The sequence below is a fragment of the Stegodyphus dumicola genome, chromosome 2, assembly GCF_044657685.1.
Source record: "Stegodyphus dumicola isolate Sdum_Otavi_A_Nest chromosome 2, ASM4465768v1".
In the NCBI taxonomy this organism is placed as follows: domain Eukaryota; kingdom Metazoa; phylum Arthropoda; class Arachnida; order Araneae; family Eresidae; genus Stegodyphus; species Stegodyphus dumicola.
This window is the reverse complement of record NC_140769.1, coordinates 91,904,220-91,918,910: the sequence shown is the minus strand read 5'-3', so window position 1 is coordinate 91,918,910 and position 14,691 is coordinate 91,904,220. Positions and strand designations below refer to the sequence as shown.

At 36.1% G+C, this 14,691-nt stretch overlaps 1 protein-coding gene across 4 annotated transcripts in view; it reads left to right on the top strand.

Annotated features, from left to right (window-relative positions):
- The window catches only part of LOC118202146 (diacylglycerol lipase-beta-like), a 189,706-nt gene that overhangs the window by 143,302 nt on the left and 31,713 nt on the right, over positions 1-14,691 (top strand). For all 4 annotated transcript variants that reach the window (XM_085810900.1, XM_085810898.1, XM_085810899.1 and 1 more), the window contains exons 6-7: positions 233-326; positions 9,332-9,452. In XM_085810900.1, the coding sequence (XP_085667026.1) occupies positions 233-326; positions 9,332-9,452 (215 nt within the window). The remainder of the gene's footprint in view (positions 1-232; positions 327-9,331; positions 9,453-14,691) is intronic.

The following is a 14,691-nucleotide window of genomic DNA, read 5'->3' as shown; positions in this document are numbered from 1 at the left end:
TATCGATTTTTTATAAAGGCGACCTTTTGATTTTATTCAAGATGAAATAAATACGTAAGAAGAAGTCTTTGCCTTCTTTATATCTTTTTTCTTAAAATGAGGAAGAAATACTTCGTTAATTTTTTTTTTAATTTTTAATTTCTTTTTAAGACGTGAATTGTTAAATTGGTGTTTAAATCTTTATAACATGTGCAATGCTTATACTATATATGTTTGTTTATATTTTCCCTAGACTTCAGGCGCTCTTCTTGTGGTGTACAACTCCTTCTGATGCTAGAAAAGAAGCTATTAAAACTGCCTCTGAGTTAATGGCGCTTTTATCTTGCGTAAGTATATTTCATATAGTTTATAGAAATTAGAAAGAATAACAGTCAGGAAAACGTAGAATATACTTTTTTCCACTAAAGTAAAATATTTCGTTTTTTTTTCAATCTTAAATTTGTTTTATGTCATAAACAGTGTAATAAATTCTATAAGCCTAATGCTGACGGTTTTTTACTTCCTTGTACAAAGTAAAAAGGAAGTATTGTAATCGCGAAAAGGTTCAGGCAGCATATTTCAACGAAAATATCCATTTTAACCGCTATCGAATGCAATTTAACGATGTTTTTGCGTGATATCTGTACGTAAGGACAGAATAAAATACTCTTTTCCTTCAAAAAAATTATAAAACTGCTTTAAAATTAATTCTGAAGAGAATTTTTCGTGGCGTCTGTACGAACGTATGTACGTAAGTATCTCGCATAACTCAAAAACGAGTAGCCTCAGAACGTTGAAATTTCGTATATAGGACTGCTATAACATGTAGATGTGTACCTCGTATTTTGGTTGCAATCGGCCGCACCGAACGTATATAAATACTATATTTATATATATATATCCACTCTGTTACTCGGCACAGTGATCTCAGATTCTTTACTCTTATATGTTTGTAAATTGTACATTTTTTGCTTTAAAAATGATTGAATTATGTTGTTCTTATCTTCCGGTTAAGGTTTTTATGCCTTTCGTAATTCTGGAAGCAATATTTGTACAATTATCAACAATTTAAAAGCTGTTTAAGTGCGGTTAAGTTTTAAATAACATGGCGGACATATTTGTTTACATTTGAAACAGCAGAATTGTAGATTTGTTGCCAATCTGGAGAGACTAAGCTTCGCAACAACAAAAATAACGCCTTCATTTATTATTGCGAATTAAATCATGCTTAATCCTTTCTGGAATTTTTTCGAGGAAATAAGTGTTTAAGATTTATTTAATTTTTAATAATTAGTAATTTAATTTTTAATAATTAGTAATTTTAATACAGATATTTTGAGCTTTTATGTATTTTTTTCTTGTCGCGAAGGGAAAACTGCATTAATTGAATGAGAAATACTCAATCGTCTGTGAAAAACTGTTTATTTTTTATTTTGTTTGCTTAATTTCTTTTTTACATCGTTCTAGCTTTATTATAGTATTTGAAAAGAACATGTGGCAACGATTAGATAATTCTTTAAATGATATACATTTTGTGCATTTTGAGTTATAATATGAATGAAATATAATACTGTTAAGTGAACCTAGTGCCAGAGTGTCGCTATGTTAAACAAATAGAGTGAATTTTAAAGAATGCCTTTATTCTATTGTGGTTTATGCGCTGTCGGCGAAGTAGATTTAATTAAATCCAATAAGTTTAAAAGAAATGCGAGAAACAAATGCGTATAATTTAATATTCCGTACAAGGAAGTCATGTGGTGTTGTGGTGATGGCGATAAGGAGCGCGCCTTGCGCCCTCCGATAAGTGTGGCAACCCTAGAGGAGAAGTTTTTCTTACGAGTAGCGAGCAGAGCGAAACAGGCAGGCTGTCGGGGAGTATGCGCGATGTTCCTAAATAAAGTTTAATTTTTATTGTGCACTATGTCTTGTTAATATTATATTAATGCAGTAAGAACATAATATGTGATATGGAATTCGAGGATTGGTGGTAAAACATAACAGGAAATTTCCATAATGGTAACCCGGACTGTGTTAAATCGTATGAACAGTTCTCAAGCACTTTCGGTTTTGACTACAAGCCATCACTCAAGATCTCCAAACCAGAAGTAATGGATTACATCGGTTTTCATCCTCCGAATCACGGATGAGTAGTAATTATAGATCATTTTATAATTCTGTTTTCTACTTATCATTTAATTTCATTTTCTATAGTTAAATTTTTGCTTTTATTTTGGCTTAAAAACCTTGCACAATGTCTGATGTTTATGCCGTCCAAATTCCGGTTTATAACCGATCAGACCCATCTTTATGGTTTATTATGTGTGAAAGTACTTTTGCTCTTGCCACCCAAACCTATCACAGAATCCATTACTAAATATAATTATGTAGTTTCTCATCTTCCTCCAGATATCGCATCACTAGTACGGGATTTACTTATGAAACCAGACCCTATTGATCCATATGCAAAGCTTAAAACTGAGTTAATAAATCGTTCAGGAGAATCTTCACAGCAAGAAATTCGCCAATTATTATCTGGAGAAGAATTAGGTTCTCGAAAACCTTCCGATTTGCTTAGAAATATGAAACGTCGAGCAGAATCTTTAAATGTTCCTGATAACTTAATGTTAGAATTATTCCTTCAACGTTTGCCTTCGACTGTTCAGTCTATTTTGGCAGCGGTTTCCAATTTAACTGTAGATAAAGCTGCAGAAATTGCCGACAGAATTTTAGAAGTAAATCCAACCCCAGGGACTTGTGCCGTTTCTCGCACAGTCGATCAGTCTCTTGAGGATAAATTATTTAAACAAATAGAAAAATTAAACAAACGTATTGATCGCATTTCTCTTTCTCGTGGTCGCTCGCCAAATCGCGGAGATCGCAATAAGGAAAGAAGCAATTCCAAAAAGGAGAGATTATTCTATTTGCTGGTATCATAGACGTTTTGGGAAAAAGTGTAGAGATGACAAATGTACAAAACCTTGTTCATGGCAGGGAAACGAAACCAGCAAAGAATAGAGGCGACTTATTCTTTGCCTCAAGTTTCACGTCGCCTGTTCGTTCGTGACCGTAGAACAAACCTTTCATTCTTGGTCGATACCGGCTCTGACGTGTCCTTACTTCCAGCAAATAATTCTCAAAAACGGAATTCGTCCCAACAAACACTTTTCGCTGCTAATTCTTCTACTATTCATGTTTATGGTCAAAAAACACTTTCTTTGGATTTCAAATTAAGACGACAGTTTACATGGACTTTTCTTATAGCAAATGTTAGTACACCCATTCTTGGAGCAGATTTTCTCCATTTCTTTGAATTGGTGCCTGATCTCAGAAACAAATGTCTCAAAGATTTAAAAACGCATTTTAAAACCGTCGGTTGCGTGAAAAATGCAAGCATTTATTCAGTAAAAACTGTATTTAGTGATACACCATATCACAAAATTTTAATAGAATTTCCTTCAGTTACTAGATTACCAGATCCTAACCAACCTGTTAAACACAACACCGTTCATTATATCATAACTAAAGGTCCACCTGTGGTTGCAAAACCTCGTCGGTTAGCTCCAGATCGCTTAAAAATAGCAAAACAAGAATTTCAAACTATGATGCAATTGGGGCATTTGAGACCTTCGAGCAGCAATTATGCATCCCCACTTCACATGGTTCCAAAAAAGGGAAGTCTGGAATGGAGACCTGTAGGAGATTATCGAGCATTGAACGCTCAAACAATAAAAGACAAATACCCTATTCCATGTTTAGCCGATTTTACTGCTGCATTGCACGGTACTAAAATTTTTAGTCATGTCGACCTGATTAAGGCATACCATCAAATACCAATTAACCCAGCCGACATCCACAAAACCGCCATATGCACACCATTCGGTTTATTCGAAAGTATCCGTATGCAATTCGGCTTATGCAATGCATCTGCGACTTTTCAACGTTTTATAGATGAAGTCACGCGGGATTTAGAAGGCGTTTACGCTTTTGTCGATGACTTGCTCATAGCCTCTAAAGATTCTGAGGAACATTGCAGGCATTTGAAAGCTTTATTTTCCAAACTTCAGGAATATGGACTTTGCATAAATGTTTCAAAATGCACCTTTGGTCAAACATCTATTGATTTCTTAGGTTTTCACCTTAGTGAAAACGGAATTGAACCTCTTCCTGACCAAGTCAAATGTATTTTAGATTTTCCTCAACCTACCACTCTCACTCAGCTTCGCCGATTTTTAGGCATGTTTAACTTTTATAGATGTTTCATACCTAAAGCAGCACATATTCTTTCTTCTTTAATAAAATTGTTAGAAGGCTATATTAATAAAAAGAAATCTCGTTCTCGTGTTCAGGATTCATCCCCACAATTAAATTGGAACGAGAATGCTGAACAAGCCTTTATTGCTGCCAAAAATGCCATTGCTCAGGCTACCCTTTTGAGACACCCTATTCCCGGAGCCCAGCTAAGCATCTGGGTAGATGCCTCAGACGTCGCAATAGGCGGCACACTTATGCAGTTGTCTCAACAAACATGGGAACCTATAGCATTTTTCTCTATGAAACTCAATAAAAGTCAACAGAAATGGTCCGCGTACGATAGGGAATTATTTTCTATTTATTCTGCAATTAAGAAATTCCGACACATGCTAGAGGGCAGAAATTTTATAATTTATACGGATCAAAAACCGCTAATATACGCTTTTAAACAGAACCCTCATAAATGTTCACCTCGACAAGTGCGACATTTAGATTTTATTTCTCAGTACTCTACTGATATTAGGCATGTGCAAGGTTCAAAAAACGTCGTTGCTGACGCTCTTTCAAGAATCGAAATTGATTCCATAACAAAATCTCCATTTTTGGATTTTAAAAAATTTTCGGAAGCTCAACGGCATGATCCGGAGGTACAAGACCTTCTCAAAAACAACACATCATCTTTGAAACTGGAATTTAAACCGTGCCAATATTCTGATGGTAATATTCTTTGTGACATATCAACAGACATTCCTCGTCCATTTGTTCCGAATTCCTTTCGCAGACTCATCTTTAATCATCTGCATAATCTGTCACATCCAGGAATTGCAGCTACTACGAAGCTTATTTGTTCTCGTTATGTATGGCCCGATATGAAACGTCATATCAAAAATTGGGTGAAATCCTGTGAATCTTGCCAAAAATCGAAAATTACTAGGCATACTAAAGCACCACTGGGCACATTCTCTCTTCCTGATGCACGTTTTTCAGAAATCCATATGGATATCGTCGGACCGTTACCTCCATCAGAAGGCAATGTGTACCTTTTGACTCTAATAGATAGATTCTCCAGATGGCCTGAAGCCATTCCCATCCCGGATATGAAAACGGAAACCATTTGCAGAGCCATCTTCAACTGTTGGATATCTCGTTTTGGCTGCCCATCGATCATAACAACAGACCAAGGTTCTCAAATGAGATCCGCACTTTTTGCAGAATTCACGCGCATTTTGGGTACGAACAGAATCACAACAACAGCCTATCATCCAATGTCCAACGGCATTGTTGAACGATTTCATCGACATTTAAAATCTTCTCTCAAGGCTCACGAGACCAATAACTGGACTGAAACACTACCAGTTGTTATGCTTGGTATTCGGACAGCCGTAAAGGAAGATCTACAGTCATCTTGTGCTGAACTGGTGTACGGCACAACTCTCAAGCTGCCTAGTGATATGATAACGTCATCTAAGATATCTCCGTTATGTAAGAAACTTGCTTCTTACATAACAATTTAAAACACTTTTTTAAAATTCATATCTTAACATATTTCTTGTTATTTCATGTTTATTATATGTGTCAATACCTTGTTATATATTGAATTGCATTTTGATCTTTTCTAATTTTATATTCTAATTTTGTAATCATGTAAAAATACCCGACAGTACGGATACTCTGAGATAATTTCATAACCTATGTCGTTCCTTTGAATAGCCATTAAAGGAACTGAGGGGAAACTCTGTGGTGATGGCGATAAGGAGCGCGCCTTGCGCCCTCCGATAAGTGTGGCAACCCTAGAGGAGAAGTTTTTATTACGAGTAGCGAGCAGAGCGAAACAGGCAGGCTGTCGGGGAGTATGCGCGATGTTCCTAAATAAAGTTTAATTTTTATTGTGCACTATGTCTTGTTAATATTATATTAATGCAGTAAGAACATAATATGTGATATGGAATTCGAGGATTGGTGGTAAAACATAACAGGAAATTTCCATAGTGTACTCATCAGATTTTTTTTTTTTTTCATAAAATGATCAGTGATTGTACCGAATACCGTTATCATATAAAATAACAATTTTTATTTATAATAATTTAAATATGTAAGTTTACACAAAAATTCAACTTTTATTATTCACTTACTGTATTATATTTCTGCCATTTAGAACTATCTCTGAAAGCCACAGTGTGCACAGAATAAAGAAGACCTATTAAAAATGCAAAGTTTAGTTTAAAAAAATTAAAATACAGTTCTTATGTAATGTTTTCGAAGAATTGCGTTTTGCGGCTCTTTGATCATTTGATATACATTTTTGTTTAACGCTAGTTTCAAGTGTCACTTTTGAATGCACGGTACATGTCAAAAGCAGCCAAGGATAGAAAATTTTAGAGAGTGTCCAGGCTTGAATCAACTTAAGAGTTACTTTTTCTTTTAATTTGAGAAAGAAAATTGCTTAAATTTTTATTATGATGCACTGTCACTTGATGGAGTTTTATGAGCAACTCATTGCACTTTGTTAGCTTTGACAGCATGAATATTACACACTGCAATCCTTTTCTGTGATATCTGTAACCTGGTCAAGCCTGCACTCGAAAGAATTGGTTTATGTAAGCACGTGCGGGTTATCTGCTTAAGAGAAGAAGGTCTTCATGGACGATTTTGCAACGGAAACTGACACGTATCCACGGTACACATGGAGAAAACCACGAAAACGCCCATGCAATCAGCCCATTCATCTCGAAGAAAACCTAGATTGAACTACAGTGTTAGTGACGTTGCCTGTCGTCCGCTGGTGGGCCCCCATTCGAAAGATGCATGCTACTTTCATTTCTTATAATTCTAAACCCATAGCAAAGCCTCCTGAATAATCGTAGAGATGTGTTACCGCTTTCTGATTACCTATAGATATACCAACTGATACCATTCTTTTTTTAATATAGGAATTAGATATAATTTTTTTAACTAGTTTGGGGCTTAAAAACGGCAGACCGTCCTTACGGGCAAAAGTTGAAATCATTGAATACTTACTAAACATTAAATGCTAAATTGAACTGAATGAAATCACAGCTTTTGCCGGCGTTATTCTAAATTTCATTGGGAGCCGTCGGGGGTGGGGGGAGGTGATAAAAAAATAATAACACTGAAATTTTCTAAACATTTTTCGAAACCCTTTTCACTAGGGAACATTCAAGAATGGCAGACCTTAATGAGCAAAGACTTAAATCATTGAAATCTTATTAAACTCACTACTGAAAGCTAAACTGAAGTGACTAAATTCACGACTTTTGCCTGTGCTAATATAAATTTCACCTGAAGCATGAGGCGGAGAGGTGATAAAAAAAGATATCACTGAAATTTTCTGAAACTTTTTTCGCATCCTATTATACGAGTGAAAGTTCCAAAATATTGATACAGCAAATTTTTCCCAAAGACTGAAATGATTCTAATAGAAGATATTTTAAGATTCTGCTTGAGCTGTTCATAAAATTCAAATTTAATATATATAGAATTTCATGCACGGTAGCATAATACACATAGATATAAAATTATCAATAGCCAAGTAAAAAATAACACAAAGTATACAAGCAATCTACAGAAAATTCCAATGTTAGCAACTAATAAATAATGACAAAACAATTCCAAATAAAACAAAACTAAAAAAAAAAAATAAATAAATAAATAAAATAAATAAATAAATAAATAAATAAATAAATAAACAAATAAAATTAAAAAAATAAAAACAAACACACTGAAAGAAAAATGTAAATCAAAAGTAAAAAATGCAATAAAAACTAATATTTTCGCTAATTTTCAATGATACTGTTTAGTGCCAGTGACAACTTTAATATATCGTGTTTTCGTGTTTAATGATAATATTAAATAACATTTTTAATTTTCTGAAAGTACCACTGCTGAGTGAACTGATCTACCTTTTCCCAGATATAGTGTAAATTAAGTGTTAATAGGAGTCTTACATAAGATTCTGCTTGAGCATTACTTCTGATTTAATAGTTTCCTCATATTTAATAATTAAATCCAATTTCGAACGTAATTACGTATTTATTTACTTATTTTATTTGGACGAAAATGTGAACCCTTTTTTAAACATAATAGTAACTTATTATCCGGTTAAAAACCTACCAAAACCATCTTCTAAAATCTAATGTAAAATCAATGAGCACATGGTTAAAATTCCCATTAATTAGAAATTCCTTTTAAATTAGTCAGTACTAGCTTATATGGTCCCATTATAATAAATGTAACTTAAATTTGCTCAGATTTAACTTTTAGACTTGAGATTTCATTTAAACGCGTTTTAAATATCTATAGCTTGTATTCTTTTGAATACTATGTAGCCCAGATAAACAAATTTTAATTTTAAAATTACTGATGTCATTCTATATTTCATTATTCATCATTCTAGGAAGGTGGTATGATCTGTAAATTTTAATTGCTCTTTCATATGTATGTAAAGCAAATTCAATATTCAATAAAATATAGAATTTTAGCTGAATTTCAGGTTAAATTGCAGAGTTGCTGCCCTTTTTACTACGATATTTAAAGGTGCCGTCTGACGTACCATCGGGGCCAAGCTGAACTCCAGAGTATAAACTAATTGAAAACTAATTATAGTCCATTGCAAATGATTTTTCATCTTTTCTAAATCTAATCTATCCCAGAATTGTCGCTTTCCAATCTATTTCATAAATTTTATCCTGAGACAAAAATTTTGCAATTTTGTCGCAAATGAGCGAACTAACTTATCTTTTCCTCCTTTAGTTAATGATTATATGGTTTCCTTTCAATGACCAGATAAAAGAAATTGACATTTATTATGATAAAGATTGACCAGAGTAGTATTGCGCATTTTTGAAAATCAGATATATCTGCAGTTAAAATGTAATTTATTCTTTATATTGAACACTGATAAAGTAAGTATTATTAATTTTCTTTATTTCACCGAAATATTACATGGTGATAATAATCGAATGCACGATTTTATTCTTCTGCGTTCAATTGATTAGATGATTTATGTTTTAATGATGAATTGTAATTTAAATTCAAAATGCAAGTTGAAGATTTTTGTTTGATTCCTAATGTGCGTTTTCAGGATTTGGATTTAGTTGCATCTGATGTATTGGCAGGCTTATTACTTTACCGTCAAAAATGTCTTCAGAAGTGGAAAACAGAAAAACTGGCATTAATTTCCACTCCGCCTATAACTGCACAAGGTGAGAGTTTGATGAGTTTTAAAGGGTATATAAAGCTTTTTATAAAATTCTTAAATATTTGATTATTTTTTTCAGCTAATAAAGAATGGGTAACTTTGGTAACCCTTTTTAAAACTTTTGACTTAATTTTGATAGAATAAGCCTAAGTGTATATGTTGACAGGAATTGTAGTGAACTTTCCCTTTGAATGAATCACAAAATAATTATTTTGAAAAATGAAAATATTTACAATATGTTGTAATTATCTTGAAAGAAACTTCTTCAAAGTCTTACTGTTTTCAGTTAGCGGAGTTTGCTTCCTGGTGAATAGGAAATATTATCACTTGAAGAAAATACTTGTTCTATTAAGCTACATGTATAAGCGGTCTTTAGTGAAATTAAACACACATTTACGTCTTAAATAATTAAATCGTTTATTTATTAAGTGCATGAGTCTGCACGTGACTTTTTTTTTTCTCCGGGTGTTAACTTGAAATCTACGTATTATTAAGATAAAACTGTAATTCCTTTTTAATTTTAGAATTTTTATATTTCTAAACTGTGAAAACTTTCTCATATTTTTAAGCTCTGAAATTTTAATGATATATTAAACAGTAATCTGAAGTTTTCAGAATGCAATTAAAAAAATTTTTTTTAAATTATTTTTGAAATTTTCTTTACTAGATTTTTAGCCACTGTGAAATTTTAATGATATTGTTACGAATTTGGTATTTAAAAAGCTAATGTTAGTTCAATTATAAATTAAATGGTTTTATTTCTCGCGCAGGGCAGCGCGTGACGAATATTAAAAGAAAGCTAAGCCGGAAAATTGAAAATACAAGAGCGCGTGCATTAAATAAATAAATATCTCTTTTTGATTTCGAGAAAGTACTGGAAAATTCTAGCGCGTGATTTTAAAATCTTATAAAAGGAGGAAAACATCTCAGTTTGTTGTACTCGTAGTTGCTTAGTTTGTTGTTGTTTAGAAAACTGCTCTTGTCGATTGTAGCGAATTCGTGGATTAGCTTTCTTTAGCTGTTTTGAATTACGTTCTATTGGACATTTGAGTAGTTAAAAGATAACTACTGTGAGATATTGTAATACTGCATGATAATTTGAGAAGATTTAAGCATTTTTGTTGTGATAATAATAAATTTTTGTTCATTTTTCATCGGACTTGTGCATTCATTTCGTAACGAACCCGTACGCACGCAACAATTTTTGGTGTCAGGAGTGGGGTTTGAAAGCCAATCACAAGAGCGATGGAAGATCAGTTAAGACAGTTGATATCAGCCTTTGCTAAATTTAAAGAGGAAATGAAAACGGGCCAGCAGGAAATGAAAGCGGGACAAGAAGAAATGAAAGATAATATGAAATCTGCTCAGGAAAAGATGGAAGAATTCGTTAAAAAGGAAATGGAATCCGTTAAAAAGGAAACGGAAGCCGTTCACGAAAAGTTGGAAGCTGGTCAAGTAACTTTTAAAGAAGATATAAAATCTGTACAAGAAAAGATTGAAGCAGGTCAAGACGAAATGAAAAAAGAAATAACCTGCGTAATAGAAAGTAAATTTGAGGCTATGGAAGACAGAACAGGAGCTGTCGAAAATAAAGTCGGGCAAATTAAAGAAAAGGTTTCTTCTGTCAAAGATGAAATAGAAGATAGACTATCGGCTGTGGAGCAACGAGTTGAAGGAAGAGTTTCGGCCGTCCAACAACAAATTGAAGAGAGTGTTTCTGCAGTTGCCAAAGAAATGGAAACTTTAAAAAAATTCGTAGCGACGGCAGGGAGCAAGAGTGATGATTTTAAATTCTTACGGATGCCTGCTCGTCCATCTCTGAAGCTATCCACATATGATGGGAAGACATCCTGGCAAGTGTATAAGACCCAGTTTTCTATCGTTGCGGATGCGAATGGATGGGACTCCCAAGCTAAGGCCTGTCATCTCGCCGCTTCTCTGAGAGCAGACGCAGCGGATATCCTGCAGACGCTTCCCGAAAATCAAAGGCTAGATTTCGAAGCTCTGTCCGGCGCCTTGGAGCTGCGCTTCGGCGAGAAATGTTTAAAAGAGTACAGCAGGCTCCAATTAAAATCCCGTCAACAGAAGCTCACCGAAACACTTCAGGAGCTCGCCACGGATGTTGAAAGGCTGTCACATCACGCCTTTTCGGAGTGCCCGAAATAAACAAGGAAAATCCTGTTGATGCAATATTTCATCGATGGCATCCGGGACCCTGAAATACAGAAAGCACTGCGAATGGCGGATGTTAAAGATCTGAAAAGCGCTTTAGTGTACGCCATGAAATTTGAGGCAGCCCAGCAAGCCACTCGTAGAGACCGCCACCCAATCAGAGCTGCTCATGTCCAGGAACCAAGGGATCAAGTTACTGTTCGTCTAGACGATTTAACCAGACAACTCAATGACTTAAGAAGAAATATCAGTGAAAAGAAATCAACCTTAAAATGTTGGAACTGCGGTGCTGAAGGACACATACGACGAAACTGCAGAATACCCCAGGGTACGGATGTTAAGACCGCTCCTAACAAACAGCAGGGAAACTAATTAGTGGCCATCTCGCGGGGCGGAGGTTGCCAGATAATGAAAAGCCCCAGTTTAAAGCGTTTCAGATTTCTGCAGTGAGAGGCGGCAGTAATGGACTTTTCATAATAGGACATATTAATGGAGTTCCCTGCAATATGACGATAGATACAGGAGCCAACGTTACCATCATCCGAAAAGATTTGGCTCAACAACTGGGAAACAAACTTATCTGGACGCCGCCCTGCGTTACCCTCCAGACTGTGTCCGGTGAGAAGATCGACATCGACGGAAAAGTAAATGTTAACATCACGTTTGGAAGTGCCGCTTACTACCACACGGCATATGTAGCAGAGATCACTGATTCTTGCATACTCGGATTGGACTTTCTAAGGAAATACAATTTTTCCTTGGATTTAAAAATAACGAATAGCATTCTAGATCTGAGGACATAGCGTTATTTGAAGTTAATGATGAAGAAGTTAAATCTGTCCATAAAATCATAGCACAAGACAATATTACAATACCGGCAAGAACAGAAATTTTACTTCCTGGATCCATAGCCGAAAACAGAAATTTCCGCTACGGCATCATAGAATATCCCAATAACTGTAATAGCCCAAAAGGAGTACTAGTAGCCTCAACACTCGTCGACCTATCCAGAAAGGTTATCCCGGTGAGAGTCGCCAATGTAACTGAGAAGGTGAGAATTATTAAGAAAGGTGAAGTGGTTGCAGCATGTACTCCAGTAACCACCGTTGAAAGAAAGAGTAACATCCAAGAATCCGTGTCTTCAGAAAACATTACATCAGAATTACTTCAGAATGCGCAATTAAACGATGAAGAGAAGAATGCTGCCGATTGCGTCATTAAAGATCTTCAAGTTGTTTTCTCCCGCTCGTCTTCTGACGTGGGTCGAACCAGTTTGACACAACACATAATCGATACCGGCGATCATCCCCCGATCAAGCAACATCCAAGACGTCTACCGTTTGCTAAACAGGAAGAGGCACGAACACTGTTAAAAGATATGGAAGAAGGCGATGTCATCGAGCCTTCAGTAAGTCCATGTGCATCTCCCATCGTCCTAGTCAGAAAGAAAGACGGCTCAACAAGATTTTGCGTTGACTATCGCCGGTTGAATGAGGTTACGAAGAAAGACAGTTACCCTCTTCCTAGAATTGACGACATTCTAGACACTCTTTCTGGAAGCAAGTGGTTCTCAACACTTGATTTAAAGAATGGGTATTGGCAGGTAGTAATACAGCCTGAAGACCGAGAAAAGACAGCATTTACTCCGGGACAAGGGCTGTGGCAATTCAAGGTAATGCCGTTTGGACTGTGTAATGAGCCGGCAACATTCGAACGTCTTATGGAGACTGTTTTAAAAGGCCTTTCCTACGAAGCCTGCCTGATATACCTGGACGACATCATCATCGTCGGAAAGAGTTTTGAAGAACATTTAGAAAATCTTAGGAAGGTGCTTCAGAAACTGAAAGAAGCCAATCTGAAGCTGAGTCCCGCTAAATGCAATTTGTTCCTAAAGGAAGTGACTTACCTGGAACATGTCATTTCTGCAGAAGGTGTGCGCACGGATCCTGAAAAGGTATCAGCTGTTAAATCCTGGAAACATCCCGAGAATGTCCATCAGTTGAGAAGCTTTCTAGGACTTTGCACCTACTATATGAGATTCGTGAAGGACTTTTCTTCCATCGCAAGACCCCTTCACAAGCTGACAGAGAGCAAGCGAAAGTTCTTGGGGACAAAAGAATGCGAGGATGCATTTAACAACTTAAAGGAGGCTTTAGCATCAGCTCCGATCCTAACGTATCCTCAGCTCGACAGACCATTTATTCTCGACACAGACGTGAGCAATGAAAGTGTCGGTGCTGTTTTGTCCCAAGAAATAGGCTTCCAAGAACGTGTAGTGGCGTACTAGAGCAAGTGCCTGTCTAAACCGGAGAGGAATTATTGTGTCACCAGGAAAGAGTTGCTCGCCATAGTCAAAGCTGTAGAACAGTTCCATCACTATCTATACGGCAGAAAATTCCTGCTCCGCATCTATCATGCATCATTGACCTGGCTTTTAAATTTCAAGAATCCTGAGGGTCATATAGCCAGATGGATACAGAGACTCCAAGAATATGACATCACTATCCGTCATCGTAAGGGATCATCACACGGAAACGCCGACGCCCTGTCTAGAAGACCTTGCCAAGAAAACTGCCGATATTGTTCCAGGGTGGAAGCGAAATACGAGCTGCTGACTCCGGTCACAAGACAAATTACAACATCAACATCGGCTGATCGAAAACCGTGGAGTGATGATGAAGTCAGGAAAGACCAGCTGGAACACCGCGACATTAAACCCATAATTGATTTAATGGAGTCGTCAAACAGAAAACCTACCTGGCAGGACATTTCTATCTGTATTCCTACAACGAAACAATATTGGGCACTCTGGGATTCACTTCACATTCGAAACGGCGTCTTATACCGGAAATTCGAATCGGATGATGGGAAGACGTTCCGATGGCAGCTGATACTTCCAAGATCCCGCATTCCTGATGTCCTTAAAGAACTACATAACAGCCCTACGGGAGGTCACTTTGGAATAATGAAGACCTTACAGAGAGTTCGTGAGCGCTTTTACTGGAATAATGCAAAGGATGACGTGCAAAAGTGGTGCCGATCTTGCGATGCCTGTGCAGGTCGGAAAGGAC